Below are 26,150 nucleotides of genomic sequence, written 5' to 3'. Positions count from 1 at the left end.
TGACTCTCTGTGGTCATTAATAATCCCATGGCACTTCTATTAACTAGTAGGGGTGTAACCCTGGTGTCCTGGCCAAACTCCTTCTCAGCCCCTTACCCATCATGGCTTCCCAATCATCACCATTCACTGAATTCGCTCTATCACTGTCTGTCCACTCTACCTACAGCTGGTGTGTGGTGAAGCACTGGTGACATTGTCCTGTTGCTGCTGGCGTGTCATCCAAGTAGAGCTGCACACTGGTGGTGGAGTGGAGAGACCCCTCCTCCCCCCCCCCCCCCCCCACCCCCATGGCCAGACACGATAAATGCGTATATAAATACAAACACAGTTGAACACAAATAATATGATAATTAGTTCTTTTATTATGACAAGGCACATGAAGGTCTTACAGGCTGTCTTTAAACACATTATTTACATTAAAACTGCTCGACGATACAAAAGGCAGAGAGCGTTTTCATCTCACTCATATAAATATACTTGAGTGTGCATCTGCAAGAGACTCTAGTAGTGTATGAGCACAGTGGAGATACGAGGACGGCAGTCTGTGTGTGTGTGTGTGTGTGTGGATATATTATGGAAACAGACTGTTTTGGCATAGATTGCAGGAAGCACCAGGTCTCATGTTTGATTACCTCTTCATTTCAGTACTGGTTTGCAGTGTCGGATCCCTGAATGAAAGATTTCACTGGTCCACTAACTTTGAGGAGTTTATAATCCATAATTTGTGATTGTAGTTTCATTTTAGTGATGAAAAAACAATTGTGCATTTAATAAAACATTCAAAAAGGTGAACATGAGGTGCTGGTGAGATATAATATGCATAAACGCACTGTCAAATGTTGTTCTTACTTACAGTTTAAGTCTTGTTTCTAGTTCATATATCGAAACATCCTTAAAATAACTAAAAAAAACTATTGTATTGCTTTTAGAAATTCATTCCATTATTATTTTTCTGTCGGCTTTATTAATCTGGAGTCGCCACAGTGGAATGAACCGCCTCTTTTCAGAATTGATAAGTCAAAATTAGGCATAAAAAAGCAAGATAATCAGCCCAGGAGTGAAGTAAAATAATCTTGTTGTTTGGTTTGATATAAGTTTATTTTTCTTTCACCACTGGCACATTATTTTGCTCATTTTAAAGAAATAATTAAATTTTTTGACTTCTGAAAAGTATGGAAGCCCATTCCCGCCACTGAATAAAAAATACAAAATTTATACAATGTAAAAAAAAAAAAATTATAAAGTCAGAATTCCAAGTTATTAAGACAGAAATCTGAGTTAGGTCAGAATTAAAAAAAATCTAAAGTCAGAATTCCGAGTTCTAAAGTCAGAATTCTGAGTTAAGTCAGAATTCCAAAATCTAAAGTCAGAATTCCAAGTTCTAAAATCGAAATTCCGAGTTGTAAAGTCAGAATACAAAGTTAAGACAGAAATCTGAGTTATTAAGTCAGAATTCTGAGTTAATAAGACAGAAATCTGAGTTAAGTCAGAATTCCAAAATCTAAAGTCAGAATTCAGAGTTCTAAAGTCAGAATTCCAAGTTATTAACGAGTTTCCTGTTATTGGCGACTGGCCATGAAGCGCCTGAAACTATTAGCTATTGTTGTGGGATTCCTCCAAAAGTCTAAAATTAAGATTTCTATATTATTTATCTATTATATGTGTAACAATGATATGATTGACATTTTGTTGCTGCTGTTTTTTGTTTCATATTGCAAGAGTGCCCTCATGTGGTGTATGTGGGAGCTGCAGACATATGTATCGTACATAGACGAGGGCTAAACTAAAAGGGCTGCATTAGTTCATTTTCAGTTCAGTAAAAGTGTCAACCAAATTCTGTGGTCTCCTCGCCTTAATTGGAGAACCTGAGCTGTGACTCCATACCAGATCACAGAACAGTCTTTAACACTTTATTAATGGCCATTCACCATAACATAACTCACAATTCTGACTTTAAAACTCGTAATTCTGACTTTATAACTCGTAAATCTGACTTTATAACACGTAATTCTGACTTTACAACTCGTAAATCTGACTTTATAACACGTAATTCTGACTTTATAACACGTAATTCTGACTTTATAACAGGTAATTCTGACTTTACAACTCGTAAATCTGACTTTATAACTCGTAAATCTGACTTTAAAACACGTAATTCTGACTTTACAACTCGTAAATCTGACTTTATAACACGTAATTCTGACTTTACAACTCGTAAATCTGACTTTATAACACGTAATTCTGACTTTACAACTCGTAAATCTGACTTTATAACAGGTAATTCTGACTTTATAACACGTAATTCTGACTTTATAACAGGTAATTCTGACTTTACAACTCGTAAATCTGACTTTTTAACACATAATTATGAGTTTATAACTCGTAAATCTGAATTTATAACACATAAATCTGACTTTATAACACGTAATTCTGACTTTATAACTTGTAATTCTGACTTTATAACATGTAATTCTGACTTTATAACTCGTAAATCTGAATTTATAACATGTAATTCTGACTTTATAACTTGTAATTCTGACTTTATAACTCGTAATTCTGAATTTATAACACATAATTCTGACTTTATAACACGTAATTCTGACTTAATAACACGTAATTCTGACTTTATATCTCGTAATTCTGACTTTTTAACACGTAAATCTGACTTTAAAACTCGTAATTCTGACTTTATAAATCCTAAATCTGACTTTATAACTCGTAATTCTGAATTTATAACACATAATTCTGACTTTATAACACGTAATTCTGACTTTATAACACGTAATTCTGACTTTATAACTCCTAAATCTGACTTTATAAGACATAATTCTGAGTTTATAACTCGTAATTCTGACTTTATAACACGTAAATCTGACTTTAAAACTCGTAATTCTGACTTTATAAATCCTAAATCTGACTTTATAAGACGTAATTCTGAGTTTATAACTCGTAATTCTGACTTTATGACTCGTAATTCTGACTTTATAACTCCTAATTCTGACTTTATAACTCGTAATTCTGACTTTATAACTCGTAATTCTGAATTTTTAACACGTAATTCTGACTTTATAACATGTAATTCTGACTTTATAACTCCTAATTCTGACTTTATAACTCGTAATTCTGACTTTATAACTCGTAATTCTGACTTTATAACTCCTAATTCTGACTTTATAACATGTAATTCTGACTTTATAACTCCTAATTCTGACTTTATAACTCGTAATTCTGACTTTATAACTCGTAATTCTGAATTTTTAACACGTAATTCTGACTTTATAACATGTAATTCTGACTTTATAACTCCTAATTCTGACTTTATAACTCCTAATTCTGACTTTATAACTCGTAATTCTGAATTTTTAACACGTAATTCTGACTTTATAACATGTAATTCTGACTTTATAACTCCTAATTCTGACTTTATAACTCGTAATTCTGACTTTATAACTCGTAATTCTGAATTTTTAACACGTAATTCTGACTTTATAACATGTAATTCTGACTTTATAACACGTAATTCTGACTTTATCATTTTTTTTGCACTGTATTTATTAATTTATTTTTTATTCGGTGGGGGGAACGGGCTTTCATAGAAAAGAAAGCAATATTCTTTACTTGACTAAATTGGTTCTTGATTTAATCATTTTTAGACATATGAACTAGAAACAAAACAAAAACTTAAATGTAAACAGACTTTTTCAGTCTGCACCCACAGATCCAATCAGTAATACTAATGACCTTTCTGAAATAACAGGATTAAACTTTCCCCATAAATATATAACCGGAAACCATCAGAACAAATATATATAACCTTTCGCAAATTAAAAACGCAATGATCAAATTAAAGGGACAGCCCACTTCAAAATTCATTATATGTCTTAATTTACTCTGCTGTTACAGTCTTACATTAAATTAAAAGTAAGATATTTTATAGATTCATGAAATAAGTAACCATTGACTTCCATAGTATGCATTTCTGTTCCAATGGAAGTCAATGACCACCAGTTTCTGACATTCTTCAAAATATCTTCTTTTTCTTTTACAGAAATTCATTATCGGAAAGACGTGCATTTTTAGGGTGTACTGTTCCTTTAAATCATAGGTCTCAAAGTCAATTCCTGGAGGGGCTGGTTCAGGTGTGTTTGATTAGGGTTGGAGCTAAACTCTCCAGGACACCGGCCCTCCAAGACCGAGTTTGGACACCCCTGCTTTAAAGGAACAGAATCACCTATTTCCTGACACTCATCAACAATGAAGAACAAAATATGGAATATATAATCCAGGAGTTTGATGACAGGTCTGCGTTGGACATTTATGGACTGAAATGCATTGTTGGATACGTGCGCTGTGGTCTCACTGGTACCAGGGTGTCTTGCGGACCCAGTGCAGGGTGAAGCCGGCGTCAGTGCGGATCTTGATGGATGCGGCTTCAGCTTCTCGGACAGTCTCTTTCACGGACTGCATGAGGTTCTGAGCGTTGTGGACCAGCATCTCAGTGGCCTGAGGGACAGCAACATCACAGATTTACAGGAGAAACAAACATGATAGATAGATCGATAGATAGACAGACAGACAGACAGATCTGACCTGCTCTGATTCCTCCTCGCTAATGTTGGTGCGGCCCAACATTGTAGCCTTCACCGTGGACAGAATCTTCAGCTGAGTACTGATGGTGGGGATCCTCTCACACACCTGTACACACACACACACAGACACACACACCTTTTAAAATGTGTATCTGCACACTGACAGAATTTCATTAAATCCCTGTTTTCCTAAAAATACCATAGTAAAGTATGTAGTATAGCAAAGTATAGTATGGCAAATAGTAAATACTACATTATTTTTAAGGAATACCAAGTAACTGAACTGATTTGCAAATTTAATTCAATAGTTGCTATGGTAATGCAACAACTATACTAAAAGAAATAAATCACCAAATAGTGTAACCTATGTTCTATAGTAGCTATGGTAACACAACAACTATAGTAAAATAGTCAAATCGCACAATATTGTAGTTGTCATTCTATAGTAGCTATGGTAACACAACAACTATAGTAAAATAGTCAAATCGCACAATATTGTAGTTGTCATTCTATAGTAGCTATAGTGACTATAGTAAGATAGACAAATCGCACAATATTGTAGTCGCCATTCTATAGTAGCTATGGTAACACAACAACTATAGTAAAATAATCAATTCGCGCAATGTTGTAGTCGTCATTTTATAGTGGCTATGGTAACACAACAACTATAGTAAAATAGTCAAATCGCACAATATTGTAGTTGTCATTCTATAGTAGCTATGGTAACAAAACAACTATAATAAAATAGTCAAATCGCACAATATTGTAGTTTTCATTCTATAGTAGCTATGGTAACACAACAACTATAGTAAAATAGTCAAATCGCACAATATTGTAGTTGTCATTCTATAGTAGCTATGGTAACAAAACAACTATAATAAAATAGTCAAATCGCACAATATTGTAGTTTTCATTCTATAGTAGCTATGGTAACACAACAACTATAGTAAAATAGTCAAATCGCACAATATTGTAGTTGTCATTCTATACTAACTATGGTAACAAAACAACTATAGTAAAATAGTCAAATCGCACAATATTGTAGTTGTCATTCTATAGTAGCTATAGTGACTATAGTAAGATAGACAAATCGCACAATATTGTAGTCGCCATTCTATAGTAGCTATGGTAACACAACAACTATAGTAAAATAATCAATTCGCGCAATGTTGTAGTCGTCATTTTATAGTGGCTATGGTAACACAACAACTATATTAAAACCTTTTTCTCTTACCTGCAGCAGGTTGGTCCGTATGCGTTTGTCTGTGCACTGTTTAGCGACCTCTTTAGCGAGGCGCGTGACCTCATCAGAGGCTTTAGCAATGTCTTTAGCGCACTGGATGAGGGCTCTCTTATTTCCGCCACTGCCCCGGACCAGACGAGACATCTCAGCCATCAGCAGAGCCATGCGCTTCGCTGCACCAATGATATCATTACCCTGAGCACAATCAACACGAACATTCAATTACAATCAATAGTTCGTTAAAGGAATTCTGCAGTTAGTGATGTGCCATATATAATCTATGATAATATGGTTGTTTGATCTGTTGTGGTGATTCTATAGTTGCTATGGTAATAAATCAACTATAGTAATTGATCTATAGCAGTGATTCTATAGTTGCTATGGTAATAAATCAACTATAGTAATAGATCTGTAGTGGTGATTCTCTAGTTGCTATGGTAATAAAACAACTATAGTAATTGATCTATAGCAGTGATTCTATGGTGGCTATGGTGATAAAACATCTATAGTAATTGATTTATTGCAGCGATTATATAGTTACTATGGTGATAAACCAACTATAGTAATTGATCTGTATCAGCGATTCTATAGTTGCTATGGTAATAAATCAACTATAGTAATTGATCTGTATCAGCGATTCTATAGTTGCTATGGTAATAAATCAACTATAGTATTTGATCTGTATCGGCGATTCTATAGTTGCTATGGTAATAAATCAACCATAGTAATTGATCTGTATCAGCGATTCTATAGTTGCTAGGGTAATAAATCAACCATAGTAATTGATCTGTATCAGCGATTCAATAGTTGCTAGGGTAATAAATCAACTATAGTAATTGATCTGTATCTGCAATTCTATAGTTGCTATGGCAATAAATCAACTATAGTAACTGATCTGTATCTGCGATTCTATAGTTGCTATGGTAATAAATCAACTATAGTAATTGATCTGTAACTGCGATTCTTTAGTTGCTATGGTAATAAATCAACTATAGTAATTGATCTGTATCTGCGATTCTATAGTTGCTATGGTAATAAATCAACTATAGTAATTGATCTGTATCTGCGATTCTTTAGTTGCTATGGTAATAAATCAACTATAGTAATTGATCTGTATCGGCGATTCTATAGTTGCTATGGTAATAAATCAACTATAGTAATTGATCTGTATCAGCGATTCTATAGTTGCTATGGCAATAAATCAACTATAGTAATTGATCTGTATCGGCGATTCTATAGTTGCTATGGTAATAAATCAACTATAGTAATTGATCTGTATCTGCGATTCTTTAGTTGCTATGGTAATAAATCAACTATAGTAATTGATCTGTATCGGCGATTCTATAGTTGCTATGGTAATAAATCAACTATAGTAATTGATCTGTATTGGCGATTCTATAGTTGCTATGGTAATAAATCAACTATAGTAATTGATCTGTATTGGCGATTCTATAGTTGCTATGGTAATAAATCAACTATAGTAATTGATCTGTTTCTGTGATTCTATAGTTGTTATGGTAATAAATCAACTATAGTAATTGATCTGTATTGGCGATTCTATAGTTGCTATGGTAATAAATCAACTATAGTAATTGATCTGTATCTGCGATTCTTTAGTTGCTATGGTAATAAATCAACTATAGTAATTGATCTGTATCTGCGATTCTTTAGTTGCTATGGTAATAAATCAACTATAGTAATTGATCTGTATCTGCGATTCTTTAGTTGCTATGGTAATAAATCAACTATAGTAATTGATCTGTATCTGCGATTCTTTAGTTGCTATGGTAATAAATCAACCATAGTAATTGATCTGTATTGGCGATTCTACAGTTGCTATGGTAATAAAACATCTAAAGTATAGTATGATTGATCCTTGATCTGACCTTGCTGGACCACTTGCGGGCCTCGTCGTGCAGCTGTCGTGCGGCCACCATCATGGGCTCGCTGACCATCTCTCCGGCCTGCTGCTCCGGGAACTCCTCGTCCTTCTCCTCGGGTGGTGGAGGTCTGGGTGGAGGAACTTCACCCTCCGGCAGCGGTGGTTTGGGAGGAGCAGCCGTGTCGCTTATCTGAAAGACAAACAGTTTAAGTGCTCAGGATTTAACCATCACAGAGTTTAATGCCGCTTGCATTTCTGTCTTAGGTTTATGGCAGATTTTGAGCAGCTTTTTATGCATTCCTGTGATGTAATTTAAACTCGCATCAGCCTTAAAATACTGCATAAGCCTAGTGCATTTAATTAAGTAATTACAATTATATATTCCTGCATCAAAAACAATATTTAGGGCCAAACACAAATAAAAAACATATAATAATAATCATAATAATATAAATAAATCAACATTATAAATAAAACTAACCCATATTGGGCTCTACAGCAATACAGAAAATATATAAATACAAATTATGCAAGAGGTGGAGAAGTAAAATAAAAAAATAATAATTATTATATGTATTAATTAAATATAAAATATAACTTTAGAATGCAGAAATCTAAAAAATTGTCCAGAGGGAGAGTTTAATATGGTGCAGTGTGTGCTGTGTCTGACCTGCAGGCTCTCCAGGTCTGGAGGTGGAGGAGGGAATTCGGGCTCCTGCGGCTGGAAAGCGTCCCTGACGTTAGCCACCGCACCCAGAATCTTAAAACCGGAGTCCAGGAAGCCCCTCTGAAGGCCTGTTCAGGAGGATATTGAGCATTGATTTGGTTTTGATTATTGAATTGTTCAGCTGTGAGAGCTACTAGTGAATAAACGTATGCAGTGAGTGTTTCATAGTAGAGCTAGACACTGTGCTTATTATACATGATAGTAATAGGCGGTCACTGTAACATCTATAGGGGATACAGCTGCAGAATTCTCACATCAATGTAAATTTTGTTACACTGTAAACACAATAATTTATATTTTTTTACATTACTATGAGGGTTGTGGTAGGGGTAGATGTTATTAAAAGACAATTTTATAGATAATTTAATAAATAATATGAATAATGCTCAGTATAATTACTGTTTTACATTACTGTGATAGTTGGGATGGGGTAGACGTTAATAAAATACAATTAAATGGGTGATTTAATAAATAATATGAACAATACTCCGCATAATTACTATTTTTACATTATTGTGAGGTTTGTGGTAGGGGTAGACGTTAATAAAATACAATTAAATGCTCAATTTAATAAATAATATGAATAATACTCTGTATAAATACTGTTTTACATTACTGTAAGGGTTGGGATGGGGTAGACGTTAATAAAATACAATTAAATGCGCAATTTAATAAATAATATGTAGGAACTCATCGGCATTTTTCAGTGGTCAACACAAGTTGAATCTGAAATCTTGGGCATCTCCAATGGTCTCATTCATTGAACTAGCTTGAGGGCTTATACCATCAGGATAACAGAGCGCCAATTGATTTCGGGCTCCTCTGACCAGTACTTCTCCGCAGATGTTCTAGTACCCTTCGGCTAACTAGCCAATGATTAATTAAATCAGTTAAATTAAAAACAATGGCCCTTACAGGATCTTCAGCGGAAACCATTTAACGAGACTTTTAAATGACTCTTGGTCATGTGCTCGCCTTGGGCACATCCTGCTAGAAGCACAATTTCGTAGAGACAAAGAGATCTCTAGAAACATTAATGTATATGAATAAAAGACAATCTCTTAAAATGTTAGAACTAAGGCAGATGTATCTTTGAATAATATGCCATAATGTTCCTCATATGCTGTTTATTCCAATCAACTAGGTTAATCAATGTGTTGTTTTAACCCTTATAACAGAGTAAAATGTTCTGTATGTGTCTGGAATGTATGATGTCTGGTATTGAACGAAAGCTAGTGACATTTGCAATACGTTGGTGTAAATGAAAAACTAGTAGTACAAACAGTATTCATCTTGTAACGTTTGATGTAAGATAGTTTCAATCTTGCAAGAGTTCTACCAAGTGAAATCTACATGCAGTCTGTTAATTATTGACCTTTCCTACGTCAGTACGGGGTGTGGCCCCACCCTTCATGGCAACTGCTCATTGGCAGACAGTGCCATGGGGACGAACCAGACCAGGTCACTTAAAAAAGCCCTGCGACAAAGAAACTTTGCTTTTTGCATCAGCTAGCTTGCGCATGCTTTTGCTCTCTGCCCCCTTTCGCCTGCCCGGACACCGCGCCGCCACGCGATTGGGTCACTACGAACTTCCACGCAAACCTCTTAAGTTTCGGGACTCCCGAAGCTGCATGAACTTCCGCAAACCGACTCTCAGCAGTCCGTCACCTCGGTAACCCAGGACAACAGCCATTCACGAGCGCGTGAATCCCAAAGACGTCATCGAAGCGAGAAACCACCCAATCAGGAGCACCGTGTTTCCCCAAGGCCAGCCGGCGAGGGAGATTCGACTTCAGCAAAAAGAGCGCAAGTAACACAAACTAATGTTGTCTCTTGCTGATCTTGTGCAGATTGATCTTAAGCAGTTAAAGATAAGCCATATCTCTGCTTTTGTGGTTTCTCAGGTGTTATTCTAAGATCTTGCAAGAAGTATTAGAATTAATTTGGGACGTTGTCAACTCATTTTGCATCCTCTGAACTGCCTTTGTGTGTATGTGTGAATGTGTGTTTGTTTGTTTGTTGTTTGCTTATTACGTAGTTAGTTTCATGTATCGTAGTGTAGCTCAATAAATCTTTGTACTCATTTTGTAAGAACTGTGTTCTTGTTTATGTGCTTCTAAGTCATTGCCTCGAGCTGTAGATCTTGTTACCTTGCTAAAAGTTAACCCAATACTGTGTTATGTTATGATCGTTGGCCACGTAAATAATATAAACAAGATTGGTAAGATACGATGTCTTCTATTTGCGGGACAAATGGTAGATAAAGTGTGAATCTTTTGATCTGATTCAATCTGACTCATTTGAGTCAAATCAATGATTCGAATCTTAAGGATCCGATTCATTGAAATGAGCTAATTAATCCCTGATCGATATTAAAACGTAGGTTGATCCCCTACATATTAATGGTGGAGAATTTTTAGGCACAGCACGATCTGACTTTTAAGCACAAAAACATTGTTTATCTTTTCTATTTTGTCCGGAAGAATAGATCAGAGACAGAGAAACAAAGTTGTTGTGTTACTGTATGATTTATTGTGGTACCCAGTGTGTTGAAACGCACGAATGCGCAACTCGAGTGCTTTTGAGAAAGCGAACTGCAGTAAATAGTTATTTGTCCACGAGACAAAAACGATACGTCGCTGTAAAGCGCACGGATTGAGAAACAATAAGCGTGTTCCTTATTCTTTCTCCTATAAGGCCTTCACAGTTGATTTAAAGGTGCGTGTCCCAGCTTTAAAGACTAACTGTGCATTTCTCCCTGGTCAAATTAAGCACAGAGTAGCTAACTGTCTTTTTGCCATTTAATTCACTAACAACAGAGTTAGTGAACTCAGCGCGCCGCGCTCGAGAGAGCGGCAGAGCGTATTCTCACGGGAGAACTTATCTTGATCAAGTAAAGTGTGCGTGATTGAATCCACGCGTGTCTTTGACTGTGAATAGTCTCGACACAGAGCGCTGGGATCCGCCGAGATCTTAACAGTGCTATATTCTGTTGAGCAGTGTGAAATGCGCCGCTATTTCATGTAATGCATGTATGTTTGTGGGCATAACCGCATATTGGTTCATTCTGTGTACGTCGTCATAGTAACAGCCTCCCGAAAGTCCTGGAAGACTTTTCAGAGTACTCTCAAGTGCGCATGCGCAGTCCTCCGCGCTTGCATCGGCTGTAGACATTAGCACAAAGCTAAGCTAACTGAAGCTCACGCTGTTGCATTGAAGTGTGTGGTATGGCTATGCCATTATAGCATTAAAGGCTAGTGTAGTAGCGCTTTTCTTGTGGTCTTGAATGCAGTGTGTTAAGTTGAAGTGACAACCTAATTCACGCTAGCGAGATTTTGAATCTTGATTTCTCACTCTTTATAGGCTATTTGCCTTATTTCTCATTTTTCTCCCTTTCTTGGAAAAGGCTTTGACTAATGCAGATTTAGTAAACCCCATTGTACGCGATCTCATCGCTGGTTTAATCACAATTGTCAAATGCTTTTCCTGTTTAACCTGGCCTGTTTTATTAATTCAAATGCTCATAAGTTGTTGGTTTATTAGCAATGAATTATAGTTTATGACTATAACATAATGCTTTTGATTGCTCAATCAAATTAATGCCTAATGCTTAATTAATGATTAATGCTTTGCTCTTCTGAAACTTATCAACATTATAGGAACAACCATTTTCTATGACTGTTGATATTTGAAGTTGATTTATAAGCACACTGTTTACGGATTAATCAAATTATAACATTTATTGTACTAGGACTTTACAAACACAATCACTATTCTGAAATTTTTATTTCATTTAATAGTTCATTGATGCTTGGCTGCCCTATCTCAATAACAGTTATTGATTAATTTTAAATAAACACTTTTGATCAAATTTAATGACATCAGGAATACCACGCATTCCCTATCATCATTGATTTTGAAATTGATTTGTTCTCATAACTGATTTGCAGGAATGCTTGCTGATTAATTAAATCATAATTGTGTTTATGACTTTAATGACAACCTCACTGAGTGTTAGTCTCAACCAACATTATTACTATTTGAAAATTTTAATTTCATTAATAGTTAATTGGTGTTTGGTTTCCCTTTTCTATTACAATTATTGATTTATTTAATTATAGCAACTCTTAATCAAGGTTATTGATAAAAATCATATTTCTGAATCATTTCATGTCATTACTAATTTGAATTAGATTTAAATTAATTTGCAATCAAGTTTTTTTTATTATCCTTCAGGTATTAAATTGCCTCACAGGACAGTGCTCCCCCTGGTGTCTGGTTGATGCAATGAGACAGTGTTGCCTGTAGGTGGCTACAACTGAACTCAAGTCATCGTTAAACCTAGCATACCAGAGCAGTAGCCTTCGATTAGCCAAACCCCAAAGGAAATATAGGATTTTCCTGTCTACTTAGGCTAATTAGTTATCTTGATAACACAATAAACCAACCCCTTTTGATGTATTGACTCAACAGTGCCACCACTTTGTCAACTTTGTAATTTGAAAACTCGCTCCACTTTCTATTCTTTCTTTTAATTGTCTTCTTCCGAGTTGACTACGTCTGCCCTTTTGAGATTGTACCTGTGTGAATCATGAAAGCAGAGAATGTTAGAAACATTTAACAGATGTTGTGAAACCTAAACATTTCATGTTATAATTATCTGACTCTCTACCCTTTCTCGCCATAGGACGCTACCTGATTAAGGATGAAACGAGTCAACCAGAAGACAGGTGTTTTCAAATTTGATTTTAGATCCGCATCAAAAGTGGTCTACTTGGTGTATGGTGTCAATCCTAATGAGTAAGAAACCAATACTGTCATTGTTATTGTACTTTCTTTCACAGCAGAGGAAATTTAATAACAATCACAGTCCTGGTGTTTAGAGCTCCCCATTTCCAACTTCCAGCCGAGAAGCATCCTTTTACCTCATGCTTGACAAAAGCTAAAGGAATCGTTCTCTCTAGGAACCTGGAAGCAGCCCATTATCACTCTACTCCTTATCAGTCTTCCTCTCTTCCTCTGTTCTCTAACTGTGTGTGTTTACTGACTGTCCCCACAGAGACTACAAGTTAGATGCACGCCCCCTAGAGGATCACAGTCACAGAGAACAACACCCACCTGTTTATTCCTCACTCAACAGTAGCTCACACCTGACATTACACCCTGACACTTTTTGTTTGCCATTTGTTTTTGTTTTCTTTTGTCCTTTTCTCTCTCTCTCCCCTCTAGGTCTGTGTCAGTGTCGGTTATAGGTCTTCCCCCTCACCGCCGCAAACATGGCTCGCCCTAAAGACCCTGTTGGCCACTGGAAGGACCTAGAAGCATGGCTAAGTGTTGCAACGGACAGCCTCCTCCCTAAGGCCGCCGAAACGCTACAGCATCTGACACAGGACCAGCTGGATGAGAACCTGAACAGCCTTATGAAGCAAGACCCGAGCAAAAGCTACAATCACAAAGACCTAGCCAAGATCACAGGTACTTTGAGTCACGTCCTCATCGCCACCCTTAAGCTGAGTGACAGGCATTCCGCCCAGCTCCAGCACAAGCTGACACATGTGCAGTCCCGCATCAACCAGCTAGAACTGGAGGCTCAGGAACGACCGGAACAGCCAGATGAGACTGATCAAGCTGCCAAAGAGGAGATTGATAAACTTCACGAGACTCTAGCCGCCACCACCCAAGAAATGGAGCAAGCCAAAGCCGAACATGCTGACGTCGCTAACAAGCTTGAGTATGTCGAACAGCTACTGGAAGAAGTAAATGCTGACTCTAAAGACAAGGACAGCAGAATCAAAGCCCTCGAAACTCACCTGAGTGAAGCTAGACATGAGGTCAGACGACTAACGCAGCAGCTGGACTACATCAAAGAAGAGTCCAACAGCATTAAAGATGAACTCAAGCATGCATATGAACTGACACACAATGAGAAAGCTGAGGGGTCACTGCCAAAACCCTCACCATCTCCTTCTGTTCCAGACAACCACGTATCACTATGTGGCCTGGACCTCAGAGACCTTGACAAGCTAGTCAAGAACCTGGGCAAGTTCACGCCGAATTTGCCAGGTAGCCAAGATGTTCACGCCTATCTGCAAGACATTGACTTTCACCTGGAAATGAGACCCAATGTCACTGACAAAGATAGACTGTATTTGCTCCGAGCAACCTCCAGCCCTGAAGTGCGCAGCTTCCTGGACCGTCAGCCGGCTCACACAAAGACTGACTACCTCCTGCTCCGAGAAGCCCTCATCAGAGAGTTTGATGACATCGAGTCTGAACAAGGACTTGTAGCTGCCCTGGAGACGAAACAAGGTCGCCATGAGTCTTCTCAAGCCTACTATAGCAGACTCAGACGAGCCTACTTCGGCACCCGCAATGAACCTGAGATGGAAGAGGACCTGAACTTCAAAATCCTCTTCCTGAGAAACCTCCATCCTGGGGTAAGCCACCATCTTGGGGTTCTTGCATGCCCTCACACCATGAACACTCAGCAAATACGAGATTTGGCACATAAAGCATACGTCAAACAAAAGACGGCTTCAGAGAAGAGTGCCAAAATCCCTGCTGTTTATGACTTCAACACTCAAAGTCAAGATCTGGCCCTTGAGGGTGCCCAAGACCCAGACAATGCTAGACTACCTCCCAGTGAGTGGAATGTGTCGTCCTACAACAGACAACGAGACTGTCATGCTGATACCAGACCCAAACAGTGGAACCGTCGCTGGAAAGGACTGTCTGGACGACAACACTCACCTGAACGTCATCGGGAGAGACCATGGAACAGGTCTACCTCATTTGTAAACCAAAGGGGGACAAGCTCGTGGGAATCAAGTGGTACTTCCAAGGTAAAGCAACATCACCTTGATACAACCAGCCCAAGAGGTCAACGAAAGAACTCACAAAGATTCCACGCTGATCGAGCTCCAACTGAATCCCCACAAGGGACAACATCACCATGTTTTGACCCTCAAGAACTGATGAAAATGATCCTGAAAGAGTTCTTCCAACGAAGGGAAGCGGATCGGAAGTGGGAAAGGAAAGGAAAACCTGATTCTGCCTGACAAGCAACGACCTCACTAAACAGCACCTCTTCACCTCACTTACAGAGAACTGTAAGCACCATAACTTCAAAGACTCAATAGACTGTACCTGAACACCAGAGTTAGACGCTAACTCAACACCTGATGCCTCAGGTCACCACTGCATCACACAAACACTTGTGGATGAAACCCTTCCAATTCCTAAGAGTGCTGTCTTGATCGTTTGCCACGCAGCTGAACTCAGAATCAATCCAAATCCTACCTGTGCCAACTCCAGTCCCTCAACTCCAAGTGACCAGAAAGGGGGAGGAACCAACCTGCTGACACAGACCCACTATCCTAAACTCTTATTTTAACGCTAAACTGTTTTTGTCATTTGTGCCATTTTAGGAAGACACCTAGCCCTAGCTATGTTTCCTAAACCCAATACATGCACTCTCCCCTCCACTGCACTACTAGGACTAATCTCTAGTAGAGAGGAGCTATTACATATGTGACATTTTTGTTGTCTTAACCTCACTCAATGTCCTTATGTCTCAGTGTTCTTTTCTTTCTCTTTCTCTCTGTCTTTTAATTGATTTCTCTTGCCTCATCAGGAAACCCCCACAGATGATGTTTAAGTCCAGAGCTCAGAATTAGGATTGACTCCTTTCACCAAGCCTCACGGATCAATGCCTTAAAGGTGTGATCGCTGTATTGGTAATTTAACGTTGTAGCACCTGTCTGACGACACGTTTTAGGCGAAAACTCAAAAGATTAGTTTTCCACATTTCTTCATCTTCAATCCAGAACCGAAAAAGGGATTGAGGGTAAAGAATAAAATTTATTGGTTTGACTCTCGTCAAAATAGCATTGTAGGGTATACGTTGACTTTGACACTTGCCCTCTTCCTCCACGAGCGAGTAAAGGCCATCCAAAAGTTGTTCAAATGTGCACGCCCCACATCTTGCGCATGCTTAGATGCGATAACGCTGACCAAAAATTAAATTCTTTACTGATTGAGATAATGCCTATACAACTTCGTTGAACCTTCAATACCTTGGTTAGTCTTAAAAGCCTAAATTCTGATCATACTAAACTATGCTCTTCTACACCTTGAGCATTGCTAACCCGAGCATTCCAAAGTTCCTAAACCCTGCACCAAGATTCAGTTAGTGATGATGTTGTTTGTGTCTTGTGTTTGCCTGTTCTCTCTGCTTCTGCCTGTTTGTTCCAGTGCCTGCCAATGTTCACACCGGGAACATCACCAGTCAAAGGGGGACTGTAGGAACTCATCGGCATTTTTCAGTGGTCAACACAAGTTGAATCTGAAATCTTGGGCATCTCCAATGGTCTCATTCATTGAACTAGCTTGAGGGCTTATACCATCAGGATAACAGAGCGCCAATTGATTTCGGGCTCCTCTGACCAGTACTTCTCCGCAGATGTTCTAGTACCCTTCGGCTAACTAGCCAATGATTAATTAAATCAGTTAAATTAAAAACAATGGCCCTTACAGGATCTTCAGCGGAAACCATTTAACGAGACTTTTAAATGACTCTTGGTCATGTGCTCGCCTTGGGCACATCCTGCTAGAAGCACAATTTCGTAGAGACAAAGAGATCTCTAGAAACATTAATGTATATGAATAAAAGACAATCTCTTAAAATGTTAGAACTAAGGCAGATGTATCTTTGAATAATATGCCATAATGTTCCTCATATGCTGTTTATTCCAATCAACTAGGTTAATCAATGTGTTGTTTTAACCCTTATAACAGAGTAAAATGTTCTGTATGTGTCTGGAATGTATGATGTCTGGTATTGAACGAAAGCTAGTGACATTTGCAATACGTTGGTGTAAATGAAAAACTAGTAGTACAAACAGTATTCATCTTGTAACGTTTGATGTAAGATAGTTTCAATCTTGCAAGAGTTCTACCAAGTGAAATCTACATGCAGTCTGTTAATTATTGACCTTTCCTACGTCAGTACGGGGTGTGGCCCCACCCTTCATGGCAACTGCTCATTGGCAGACAGTGCCATGGGGACGAACCAGACCAGGTCACTTAAAAAAGCCCTGCGACAAAGAAACTTTGCTTTTTGCATCAGCTAGCTTGCGCATGCTTTTGCTCTCTGCCCCCTTTCGCCTGCCCGGACACCGCGCCGCCACGCGATTGGGTCACTACGAACTTCCACGCAAACCTCTTAAGTTTCGGGACTCCCGAAGCTGCATGAACTTCCGCAAACCGACTCTCAGCAGTCCGTCACCTCGGTAACCCAGGACAACAGCCATTCACGAGCGCGTGAATCCCAAAGACGTCATCGAAGCGAGAAACCACCCAATCAGGAGCACCGTGTTTCCCCAAGGCCAGCCGGCGAGGGAGATTCGACTTCAGCAAAAAGAGCGCAAGTAACACAAACTAATGTTGTCTCTTGCTGATCTTGTGCAGATTGATCTTAAGCAGTTAAAGATAAGCCATATCTCTGCTTTTGTGGTTTCTCAGGTGTTATTCTAAGATCTTGCAAGAAGTATTAGAATTAATTTGGGACGTTGTCAACTCATTTTGCATCCTCTGAACTGCCTTTGTGTGTATGTGTGAATGTGTGTTTGTTTGTTTGTTGTTTGCTTATTACGTAGTTAGTTTCATGTATCGTAGTGTAGCTCAATAAATCTTTGTACTCATTTTGTAAGAACTGTGTTCTTGTTTATGTGCTTCTAAGTCATTGCCTCGAGCTGTAGATCTTGTTACCTTGCTAAAAGTTAACCCAATACTGTGTTATGTTATGATCGTTGGCCACGTAAATAATATAAACAAGATTGGTAAGATACGATGTCTTCTATTTGCGGGACAAATGGTAGATAAAGTGTGAATCTTTTGATCTGATTCAATCTGACTCATTTGAGTCAAATCAATGATTCGAATCTTCAGGATCCGATTCATTGAAATGAGCTAATTAATCCCTGATCGATATTAAAACGTAGGTTGATCCCCTACAAATATGAATAATACTCTGTATAAATACTGTTTTACATTACTGTAAGGGTTGGGATGGGGTAGACGTTAATAAAATACAATTAAATGCGCAATTTAATAAATAATATGAATAATAATCTGTATAATTATTGTTTTTACATTACTGTGAGGTTTGGGATGGGGTTGACGTTAATAAAATAAAATTAATGGGCAATTTAAATAATACTATAAACATTTTTTGTTAACTTCCGGCCACAGCTGTATCCCTTCTAGTAACAACACATGGGTGGCCCGAGTCAAAAATACCACTCCTTGATCACACACTTTTCATCTCCATCTTTCTTCCTCTGTGTCTCACCTTGGTCCTTTATGTTTGCGGCCACAGCTTTGGCATCCATGACCATTGGAGAGATGGTTCTGCTGAGCTCGTCTGAAGCCGCTTTCACCGTTTCTCTGAACTTCGGGTCCTCTGAGTTTTCAATCTCTCGCTTCGCTACCAGCAGGATCCGATTGGCCCGCCGGGCGATGCTGGTTGCCCCGGCGACAAGCATCTGAGGCTGGTGATTGGCCATGGCCACCTGACATTTATCCAGATCTTTCTTAATGGCGTCTTCCGATGCGGCGAGCAGAGACCTGGTGTCTATGGCTTCATCCACCAGACCTGAGAGACAGAGAGCAGATCAGGCACTTAAAGGGGCTGTGGAAGTTTTCAACGCTTCTACAGCATAAAAATACCATGTGTTTAAAGCTATTTAAAAGACAAAATTGCTTATCAGAAACCCAATGCTAAAGTCAGTAACACTTTATTTTGATGGTCCAGTTGAGTATCAGCAGACTGTCTGCTTAATATCTGCTGATTCTGCTCCTTCCACAGACATTTAACTGACTAGAAGAAACTTGCAAGTACATGTCAACTTACACTAACCCCAACCTAACAGTCAACTTATAATCTAATGAGAATTAGCTGGCATGTAGATGCAATGTAACAGACCACCAAAATAAAGTGTGACCCTAAAGTCAGTTATTCTGCATTGTAAATGTGCAGTCTGTGTCTGAATGTTTGTCTTTGTTTTGGTGTGTGTGTGACTCCGCCCACTTTTGTATTTTTTATTTTAATTAATTAACATATTACAAATACATACACACACACACACACACACACACACACACACACACACACACACACATATATATATATATATATATATATATATATATATATATATATATATATATATATATATATATATATATACATACACATACATATATATATATATATATATATATATATATATATATATATATATATATATATATACATACACACACAAGCTATAATATGTCTATTACTGAAGTTTATAAAAATAAAATAAAAATATTTAAATAAAATATAAAAAAACATATAAAAAACAAAACAATTAAATAACAAATTATAATATAGATAGAAATAATGAATATAAAAGTTATTTTTATATATATATATATATATATATATATATATATATATATATATATATATATATATATATATATATATATATATATTAACATTCTTGAATTATACAAAATTAAATTCCATTGAATAAACCATAAAATAAGCAAATTTATGCAAATAAATTTAAGTTTAAAATTTATTTTGGTCTGTGTGACTCCGCCCACTTTATTTTTTTAAACATAAAAATAAAAAGATATTTTTATTTGTATTTAATTAACACATTAAAAAAATATATGGATGAGATTTAATTAGCATGCTATAGCATGTTAATCACTGAAGTTTCTAAAATAAAATAATTAAAATAAAATAAAGTATGAAAATAAACATAAAATAATAAATTATAATATATATATAACTAATATAAATATATGGTTTTTTTCAGATTTCATGCTAGAACATGTTAATTACTTAACTTTATTAAAAAATAATGACAATAAAATAGAATATTAAAATAAAAAATATAAAAAAACAATTAAATAAAATAAACTATAATATAGATAGAAATAATGGATATAAAAGAAATTAAATAAAGCACAAAATAAACAAATTAAACAAATTTACTGCTGCTAAACAAATTAACAAATAAACTCAAGTACAAAATTTGTTTTGGTCTGTTTGACTCCGGCCACTTTTGTATACTTAAAAAAATACAAATTTAAATTTTTTATTTAATTAACATACTAAAAATAAAAATATATGGATACGATTTAATGCTATGAAAGGTTAATAACTGAAGTTTATAAAATAAAACCATACATTAAAATAAAATAAAATAAAAATAGGTGGAGTCACACTGATCAAAACAAATAAATATATATATATATATATATATATATACAATTAATAATACAATTTGAGGTCACCTGTCATTTTCTCCACGTTGTCGATCCACTGGTTCTTCATGGTCTCGAAGTGCTCAAATGCTGCCTGATTTCCAGGATTCTTCAGCAGGATGCGAGCAGCAGAGACGACCTGCGGGACAGAAGGATCAGCAATACCTTTACAGACCTCATTTCTTCTTTTTAACTTCATTTTAAGACCTCATCGCCACTTTAGACTTCAACCAGTAACACTGGCCACATGTAAACTTACAGTATGATGCCCACAGCCAGCCTATTGTACGGGGTGGTTCTTCTTCTTTATTGCAGTTATTCACCTCGTTTTCTGTTCAATTATGTGGTTTAAATACTGCATTTTAGTGACATTTTAAGCACTAATCTTTGCTGGATCAGCTTGTCGGATGGTTATCATAACCACACTGTTTGATGTACCAAAAATATTCTCTACAATGTTGTCACATGCACACACACACCTGGCTGTACCTGACTGTCTTTACATGCTTTTTTCATGTCATGTAATACTGTGTAAAAGTGATGAGCAGGTCAGCTTTTTTTCCAACCCGTGGGTCCTGCTTTTTTTAATTATTTGACCCGCCACCCTGCACCACTGTATCTATTTTTACAACACACCCGCGAACATTAAATAGACATATAGACAGAGTACTGACAATAAAAAAGCCCCTCAATTGGCAAAAACAAGTTAGTACGTGTTTTGTGGGTCTCGTTTTTGCTTTTTTCACACAAGCTGCACTTCACGCAGCTGATACTGCTGTTGTCTCCTGCTGCTACTATTTTTGAAAACCGCTTCCAGACGATGTTATAAACTTTAGCTTGAACTTTTTTAGCCTAACCTCAATATCTGCACCTCGTCTTCCCTCTTCATTTCTCCATTTTTGTGGCTGGCAGCAGGAGCTATTTATCACTGTTATGTGATGCCACATGTTTGAGGGATGGTAACCTTATCAAAGAACTTAATACAATATGAAAATAGATTTTCCCAAATACTAATATAGGCTATAGAGAATTGCACAAAACATACATAGACTTTTTATTTTGAAAATGACCCACTCGACCCGCCCTGCAAATAAAGTGACAATTTCTTTACCCACCCCAAATGGTTACTTGCAGGGTTTGTGGGTAATCTGCGCATCCCTAATCTCTCTGCATAATAATAAAAGAAAAAATCTCTAAATTGAAAGTGTTTTATAAGACCCTGCGGACCTGTTCCTGATCTTCTTCATTAGAGGTGTGTGTTGGTGTTTTACCTGCGGCGTCAGGTCTCTGGCTGATTTGACCGCCGCCTGTATGCCCTCCACCGTGCTCTTGTTTGCGGTCCCGACCGCTGCTGCTTTCTCCGCCGTGGCTCCCAGACGACTAGCGTGATTCTCAAAGTTTGAGGCCCGTTCCTTAAACACCTGATCACAACACACCAAGGTTATTTTACTAAACAAAACCAAAATGATGGCTTAAAAACATTTTTATTTATCAAAAATAAGATACAATCAAAGGAACTTTAATACTGGACTTAATTAAATGAACTTGATTAACTGAATTAAATGAAGCATAAGCGCCGGGAGATGATGCCAAACAACTAGCACCAATGAAACACAACATAAAACCAAATATAATGACTACAAGATTTCATTTGACTTAAAAAATGCTCTCATTCTTTGTGTGTCTGTGTGTGTGTGTGTGTGTGTGTGTGTGTGTGTGTGTGTGTGTATTATATTATTCTTTATTGCTTTGATTACTTCTTATTTCTTAATGGACCCTTCGCTAAGCCCCACCCTCCTTAGTTACTGTTGCTACGCCTGTCAAGCTTTCGTGCCTGGCACGGCTTTTTCAACAAATTCCCAGGGATGTAATGTCATTTTTGGTGAACAGGTGAGATATCCGAGAAAGCCAGGCAAAAAAGGACTGCAGTATGCATTACAGGGGTGTATTCACCACATAATAGGCAACCGATTAGAGAATAAATCAATCAAAATTGAAGCTAGCTTAGCCTAGCCGCCTCATACGCTGACCATTCAACAGCTTATGCTCAGCAGGAGAGGTGACATTTAAAAATAATCTAATAATAATTAATTAAACCTCTATTTTAGCCAAAAAGCCTGATAGATTAATTGTTGTGCAATGAAATGTAGCGTTACTAACAGACGAGCAGGCCCGGATTGGCAAATCGGGAGAACCGGGAGAATTCCCGGTGGGCCGGTCTGTTTTTTGGCCGCGAGGGCCGGTGTCCCTAGCTGCTTGCACTTTCAGCAGTCGCACTATTTTCATTTTTTTGTTTATTTGACCATATACTCACTCTTTTTGTTCATTATTTTGCCGCAGCTCTGCTCTTTTTGTGGTTTAATTATAAACAAATTTCGAGAGGATCACGTGCTTATGATTGTTCACAGCTGTTCCAACTTTAGCTAATGACTAGTTATCCTATCAGACGATCCATAACTCACTATAAATAACCAGACTTTTCTCATCTCAATATCTTCGTCTTGAAGACCCCCCCCCCCAACCATAATTTCCCTCTTTTCAAACGGGCGTCACGGTGGCCAGCGATTAGCGCTAATGCCTCACAGCAAGAATGCCCCTGGTTTAATTCCTTTCCAAACCAGACGGCATTTCTGTGCGGAGTTTGCTCGTTCTCCCCGTGGTCGCATGGGTTTTCCCCGGGTCCTCCGGTTTCCTCCCACAGTTCAAAAACAAGCACTCTAAACAATTAATCCGAATACTTTAGCTAATCTCTGAGTACACCTTTCAGCATCCATATCTGACACTTAGCTACAACAAGCAAGAGGGGGAGTCATCGAGATCTACCTGAGCTCAAACTCCCCTCTCGCCTTGCAACGGGAGGGAGCCCAGGGCTCGAGGATCTTATAAGCTCAGGGCTCTCTCCCGGGACAGCAAGCCAAACTAGCTTTATTATCAATCATCAGCTAAGTGTGAACTCTTGAAATTTATTTTAATCGCAGCTCCGTGAGCTAAATGCAGCCCGCAGGTTAATGATGATCATCATTAACCCTGCGGGCTGCACCCCATTCCATCCCAAACAGCAGCACCTTAGTGAATATTAATTAATATTAATGAATATTACACCTGCTCAATGAAAATCTGATGATTCACTACATTAATAAATCTGATATAACTTGATTAGAAATCTAAAAAGGGGAGAAAAAGAGTAGGGTAAAAAAAAATAGACATCAATAGCAGCAGATAACAGTGCTATACTTGGCAGCGCCGCCGTGGTCTAGTGGTTAGCATGTTACGTTGCGACGCCGCCGATCGGAGTTCGAACCTCACCAGACTATAATATGTTTTTTTCATTTTCAGTGTTTTTTATTTAAGAAAAACATTTGAAGTTCTAAAGCAGCTGTGTCCTTGAAAAAGACATGTTAGTGTCATTTGAAACTTAATTGTAAATGACGTTATTTTAATATAGTCAGTCGTCGACTGAGGTGGGCTGGTCTAAAGGCTGATTTATACTTCTGCGTCAAACGTCGGTGTATGCTACGGCGCTGACGCATAGCCCTTTGCCGTGGCCGTCGTTGACGTGCACCTCTCAAAAAATGTAACTACACGTCGTAACGACGCGTAGCGCAAGCTCTGTGATTGGTCGGCATCGTATCGCTGACGAGTCTGAGCGAGACAGAGAGCCGCGTGAATGGTGCGAGCCTGATGGAGCGATTGTTTACAAGTGTGGAGTCCCATGAAGGAGCTCCGGATGGAAAGTTTTGTTTCGCGTTTACCTCATAGTTAAAGTTGTTCCTGCCTCAAAATCGGCAAAATTTACACCTCACTGCCAACTAGCGTTTCGGAAGTGTTAATGCAGACCAACAGAGACAGCGCGCAGAAGTATAAATGCACAGCTACGCGCGTTGCATGCGCCGTGGGTTACGCCGGTCACTTGACACAGAAGTATAAACCAGGCTTAAGGCTTGAAACTCCAGAACTAAAAAGGAGTCCCACTCTGGCCCTGCCGACGAGGAAACACGCATGACAGTGCTTTTACATAGTTCATTTATAGAAAGAACAGCCAGAAAGGGGAAACTGATGGATTTGTGTCGAATATTAGCATCAGTGACCCTTAACAATGTACAGTAAGTTACCCATTACTGTCAGTGTGTTTGTGTGCTCTTTATAAATTAATAAAAAACAGCTGCTGGTAAAGTATATTGATCGCAGCTGCTCAGTTTGTGATCATATCTCGCTTTTGTTCTGTTGATTTGTAATGTCGAATTTTCGTAGCTTGAAATAGATGGAAATATGAAGTTCAGTAAAGTTCGCAACAGATTTACAGATTCGTATTTTCCAGATCAATAACTCATGTCATTATGACCTATTCGCTATTAGTATGACTAAGTTACTAATGTTACGCCCCATTCATACGGGGCTTCACCCTGCTGAAAAATCCAGCTTAAACCAGCCTAGGCTGGTTGGCTGGTTTTAGCTGGTTGACCAGGCTGGTTTTAGAGGGGTTTTGGCCATTTTCCAGGCTAGTTTCCAGCCATTTTCCAGCCTGGTCTTAGCTGGTCAGGCTGGAAAATGACCAGCCAAATCCAGCTAAAACCAGCTTGACCAGCCTGGTTTAAGCTGGATATAGCTGGTTTTGGCTGGACTACCAGCTTGGCTAGGCTGGTCAAGCTGGTTATAGCTGGTCATCTCCCAGCCTGACCAGCTAAGACCAGGCTGGAAATGGCTGGAAACCAGCCTGGAAGTGGCCAAAACCCCTCTAAAACCAGCCTGGTTGACCAGCTAAAACCAGCCAACCAGCCTAGGCTGGTTTAAGCTGGATTTTTCAGCAGGGCAGTGTCAATGCTTCCCATTCACTTTGAATGGATGACGTCAGGCGTTGCCGAACTGCATTGTGGATCCGTCAGCGCCTCTACAGAGAAGTTGGGACTAGCTCAACTTTTCAAGCGCCGATGGACGCGTCAGCCAATCAGATCGATGTATGCAAATACAACAGCTCAGACAGTGGCCTATTGCTGACTGAATTTCATTGGCTGATGCTTCTAAGAAGATCGCTTCAGCCCCAACTTCAGACACGCCTTCAGTCAAGTGTCAATGCTGAAGCCCCGTGTGAATAAGGCGTTATGGTGAAGGCTTAAATGGAGCATTACTCATAACATCGAGCAAAAAAAAAAGGATTAAGACAGCTGGGAAACATAACCTGCTTTGTGTTTTTGTAGGAAACACAGTTTAGATCTGTTTAGGATAAGAGATGTGAGTTATTGCCGTCTGTCTATCACTTAATGTGCAAGGAATATCAAAACAAAACCAACTTAGCTCCGCTCCTTTAGCGCCCCTCACACAGCTGGATCCACTCTGGCATTTCTCCTCTTGGGTTTTAGGTTTTAAAAAGAGAAAATATTCCACCAT

At 38.2% G+C, this 26,150-nt stretch overlaps 2 protein-coding genes across 7 annotated transcripts in view; one reads left to right on the top strand and one right to left on the bottom strand.

Annotated features, from left to right (window-relative positions):
- Window positions 1-342: 342 nt before the first annotated feature.
- vclb (vinculin b) overlaps window positions 343-26,150 on the bottom strand; it is an 88,002-nt gene continuing 62,194 nt past the window's right edge. Inside the window, exons 14-23 of one of the 6 annotated variants that reach the window (XR_015503237.1) lie at window positions 22,037-22,186; window positions 20,796-20,904; window positions 18,793-19,095; window positions 8,385-8,509; window positions 7,719-7,904; window positions 5,824-6,027; window positions 4,591-4,695; window positions 3,475-4,503; window positions 2,982-3,327; window positions 343-2,308 (exon numbers count right to left, since the gene is read on the bottom strand). Coding sequence is in view for 2 of the 6 variants with exons in the window: in NM_001317752.1 (NP_001304681.1) it covers window positions 4,357-4,503; window positions 4,591-4,695; window positions 5,824-6,027; window positions 7,719-7,904; window positions 8,385-8,509; window positions 18,793-19,095; window positions 20,796-20,904; window positions 22,037-22,186 (1,329 nt within the window). In the remaining 4 variants the exon portion in view is untranslated. 6 annotated transcript variants of the gene reach the window in all.
- LOC147841587 (uncharacterized) lies at window positions 9,937-18,150 on the top strand. The gene is made up of 2 exons (XM_087277074.1): window positions 9,937-10,251; window positions 13,129-18,150. Exon 2 carries the CDS (start codon window positions 13,718-13,720, stop codon window positions 15,497-15,499), a length of 1,782 nt encoding a protein of 593 aa, XP_087133200.1. The 5' UTR covers window positions 9,937-10,251; window positions 13,129-13,717; the 3' UTR covers window positions 15,500-18,150.

This window comes from Danio rerio, chromosome 12 (genome assembly GCF_052040795.2).
Source record: "Danio rerio strain M-AB ecotype USA chromosome 12, GRCz13ab, whole genome shotgun sequence".
In the NCBI taxonomy this organism is placed as follows: Eukaryota; Metazoa; Chordata; class Actinopteri; order Cypriniformes; family Danionidae; genus Danio; species Danio rerio.
This window is presented reverse-complemented; position numbering and strand designations above follow the sequence as displayed.